Raw genomic sequence first — 4,138 nt, 5'->3', positions numbered from 1 at the left:
GATGGCCTAGGCATCTGGTATCACCAAGCCTCTTGACGCTAACTGAGTGGTACATTCAGAGAAAACTCTAAAGAATTGAAAAGCAGAATATGCTGTCTTAAAATTTATATTCAAAAGAATATGTCTTTGTTACAAGACACACAATTCATCACAAAGAAATTAGAAAGCAGGGCGGTGGTCGCATATGCCTTTAATCCCAGAACGAAAGAAAGAAACTAGAAAACTAATAATTTTGAATGAATCCAAGGTTAAAAAAAAACCTTGACTATTACAAATAATGCTGCTATAAACATAGTTGAACAAATGCGAGCCTATAATTCATAAAAAATCCTAGAGAAGCTATATAAGAAGGTGAACCCAAAGAAAAACATATAGTTATCCTCCTGGATATTGGAAGTAGACAAGATTGCCGGACAAAAAATGGGAATATGGGGGTGGGGGGATGGGGGGATGGGGAGAGAAAAGTGTGAAGTGGAGGATGGGAAGAGCTTGGGGGAATAGGATGGTTGGGATATAGGAAGGGTGGATATGGGAACAAGGAATTATATATCTTAGTTAAGGGAGCCATTCTAGGGTTGGCAGAGACTTGACTCTAGAGGGGTTCCCAGGTGTCCAGGAAGACGCCCCCAGCTAGTTCCTTGGGCAGCTGAGGAGAGGGTGCCAGAAATGTCCAGATCCTATTGTCATACTCATGAATATCTTGCATATCACCATAGAACCTTCACCTGGCATTGGATGGAGAAAATGACAGAGCCCCACATAGGAGCACCAGACTGAGCTCTCAAGGTCCTGATGAGGAGCAAAAGGAGGGAGATCATGAGCAAGGAAGCCAGGACCGCGAGGAGTGCATTTACCCATTGAGACGGTGGGACAGATCTAACGGGAGACCACCAAGTCCAGTCGGAATGGGACTGACTGATCGAACAGGGGACCAAACCGGACTCTCTGAATGTGGCTGACGGTGGAGGAGGACTGAGAAACCAAGGACAATGGCAATGAACATGAACTCTACAGCATGGACGGGCTCACTGTGAGCCTTGTCAGTTTGGTTGCTCACCTTCCTGGACTTAGGGGGAGCTGGGAGGACCTTGGACTAAACATAGTAAAGGGAACCCTGATGGCTCTTTGTCTTTGGAGAGGGGTGGAGTGGGGGTATGGGTGGAAGGGAGGGGAGGGAAGGGGGAGGAGAAGGGGAGGAGATGGAAATCTTGAATAAAAAAATGAGAAAAAAAAAAAAAAAGAAAAAAAAGAAAAAGACCATGACGAATAGTAAGTTGGGGACGAAAGCGTTGATTTGGTTCACTCATCCCAAACACACTTCATGGAGGGAAGTCAGGGCAGGAGAAACTCAAGTAGAAACCTGGAGGGAGGAACTGAAGCAGAGACCATAGAGGAATGCTATTTATTGGCTTTCTCCCAATGACTTACTCAGCCTGCTTTCTTATATAATCCATAATCACTAGTTCATGTGTGGCATCTCCTCTCGTGGTCTGGGCCTTTCATATCAATCATTAATCAAGTAAATGCCCCACAGGCATGCCTATAGACCAATCTGATGGCCTCATTTTCTCAGTTGAGTTTCCCTCATCCCAGATGACTCTAGATTGTCAAGTTAACAACAACAACAAAATGTAACCAGCATAATACCTAATTATACTCTCAAACTTTTCTGTAACTAGGGCATTTCTTCCAAGGAATATTAATAAAACCAGAAATAATTGTATTATATTAAGTATCAGAAATAAAGAAAGGGAAAATCTCAAAAAAAAAAAAAAAAAAAAAAAAAAAAAAAAAAAAAAAAACCCTTGAAATGGAAACAAATAAGGAATACAAGAGAAATACATTTTGGGTAATTTTATTTTTAATTTTTTGAGATATAAACAAAATCTAAAATCAATACATTCTTACAATGTAATAGTAGTAATAGTATACCATTTAATGATGTCTGATAATGCATTGGGCACAAAATTCACAGAAGCAGAATATCAGTAAAACTATTTTTTCGGTAATTAAAATACTATATATACACATATATATTAAAGATTTTAAAATAATGTAATATGAGTTTAATGTTATCAATGAGGCTAAAACACATAGAAATAAAATACATTAGATTATAACATGTAATGAATTAATTAGAAAAATATATTAGAATGTAACAGTATTAGATTGTTCCTTGAATTTTCGGGAACAGATAAAATGAATAAAAAAAAACCAAATGATATAAAAATGTTTTTACTGCTTTTACTTTTTAAAAGGTGAAATATCCTACATGAATTAATCATGTTTTGTCTATTTTTAATATCCATAAATGTACAATTTGTAATAAATGGATAAAAAAAGTTGCTGGGTGGTAAACATTCTATATCACACTAACATTAAATTTTATAAATATAATTAAAAATCTAACTTAAATATCTGTTGACAAACAATATGAAAAATGAATAAAATTTTCTAAATGTGTTAAATTGTTGATGTGAGATTCCCCTCTGTGTGCTATGAATATGTTTTATTACCATTGGTTATTAAAGAAGCTACTTTGTCCTGTGTCAGGGCAGAATACAGCCAGGGTGGATGGGACATAGGGAGAGAGTAGGTGGAATCAAAGAACGGTCATGTAGCAGCCAAAAGAGGAAAATGCCATGTAGCTGCAGAAGGAGAAGGACATGCTGGAAGCTTATCAGTAGGCTACAGCCTCGTGGTGATACACAGATTCACAGAAATGAGTTAATTTAAGATGTAACAGTTATTTAATAAGAAGCCTGAGCTTATAGGCCAAACAGTGTTGTAATTAATATAGTTTCTGTGTGATTAACGAACGAACCAGCAGCCTCGGCTTACAAAATATTACACAAGAAAATATTCCATTAATTCAAAAGTTAATTTAAAAAAAAAGAAAGATATGGAAACAGTCGTAAGGCTCTAGGAAACATACATCAAAACAGACCAAGGAAATGCAACCATGCAGAAAACATTAACACAGAGTACCAGATCCAAGATGGCAGCCAGCAGGAGGCTGATGAAGGAGCTTGAAGAGATCTGCAAATGTGGAATGAAAAACTTCCGTAACATCCAGGTTGATGAAGCTAATTTATTGACTTGGCAAGGGCTTGTTGTTCCTGACAACCCTGCATATGACAAAGGGGCCTTCAGAATTGAACTTTCTGAAGAGTATCCATTCAGACCACCCAAGGTCACGTTTAGAACCAAGGTCTACTACCCTAACATTGATGAGAAGGGGCAGGTCTGTCTGCCAGTATTTAGTGCTGAAAACCAGAAGCCAGCCACCAAAACTGACCAAGTAATCCAGTCCCTCATAGCACTGGTGAATGACCCCCAGCCTGAGCACCCATTCTGGGCTGACCTAGCTGAAGAATACTCTAAGGACCATAAAAAATTCTGTAAAACTGTTGAAGAGTTTACAAAGAAATATGGGGAAAAGCGACCTGTGGACTAAAATCTGCCATGAGTGATTCCAGTAAGTTTGAGCAGAGCCCCTCCCCCCCCCAGCAGTGCATTCAGATACCCCGCAAAGCAGGACTCTGTGGAAAATTGACACGTGCTACCACCTGGCGTCCGCTTGTGGCGATTACTAACTTTCTACCATTTTCTTAATCAAAAGCGGTCTAGGTAACCTGTAAAGAAGGATTAAAAAATTCAGATGTTCTAGTTCTGCTTGCTTTGTTTTAAAAATCACTGCTTTAGTCTACTTCAAAAGAATGTCATTTCTTTTCCTGCCCAGACTCAAAGTTAGAGTTAGCCCAGAAGGTTCGGCTAATATATAAACAGGTGTAAGAGATTTAAATTGGCTGTATTATTATTAAACAAATTTTGATACAATAAAAAGTGATCACAAAGATATACAAGTTGTTTTTAATCATAAAAGGATCAATCCATGAGGAAGATAACAATTTTACACATATATGATCCTAGTAACACAGTCCCAATTTAGAGGTAGTGCAGACTTAATGAATAGAGTGGAACTACATAGTTCTACAATGATAGTTGAAGCCTCCAACACTTCAGTTTCTAGTTCAGCTTTACGAAATAAAACAATTAGTTAAAAGACCAATAAAATATAAAAATACAACAGTGGAAGTAAAATTTACATAATCTCACATATATTTAACAGTATATT

General features: G+C 37.7%; 1 protein-coding gene across 2 annotated transcripts; it reads left to right on the top strand.

The window, feature by feature from the left end:
- Nucleotides 1–2,998: 2,998 nt before the first annotated feature.
- On the top strand, nucleotides 2,999–3,457 carry LOC119808384 (ubiquitin-conjugating enzyme E2 L3-like). 2 transcript variants are annotated; one of them, XM_038320861.1, is made up of 2 exons: nucleotides 2,999–3,025; nucleotides 3,122–3,457. In XM_038320861.1, the coding sequence occupies exons 1-2, from the start codon at nucleotides 2,999–3,001 to the stop codon at nucleotides 3,455–3,457; spliced, it is 363 nt and encodes a 120-aa protein (XP_038176789.1). The 2 variants fall into 2 exon arrangements, with proteins under 2 accessions (XP_038176789.1, XP_038176788.1); XM_038320860.1 differs by having other exon boundaries at nucleotides 2,999–3,457.
- Nucleotides 3,458–4,138: the final 681 nt, after the last annotated feature.

This window comes from Arvicola amphibius, chromosome 2, assembly GCF_903992535.2.
Source record: "Arvicola amphibius chromosome 2, mArvAmp1.2, whole genome shotgun sequence".
In the NCBI taxonomy this organism is placed as follows: domain Eukaryota; kingdom Metazoa; phylum Chordata; class Mammalia; order Rodentia; family Cricetidae; genus Arvicola; species Arvicola amphibius.
The sequence above is the reverse complement of the archived record's forward strand: the minus strand, read 5'-3'. Positions and strand labels throughout refer to the sequence as shown.

What these genes read in the sequence shown, in the direction of transcription:
- LOC119808384 (XM_038320860.1), top strand. Translation starts at nt 2,999, where the DNA reads ATGGCAGCCAGCAGGAGGCTGATGAAGGAGCTTGAAGAGATCTGCAAA.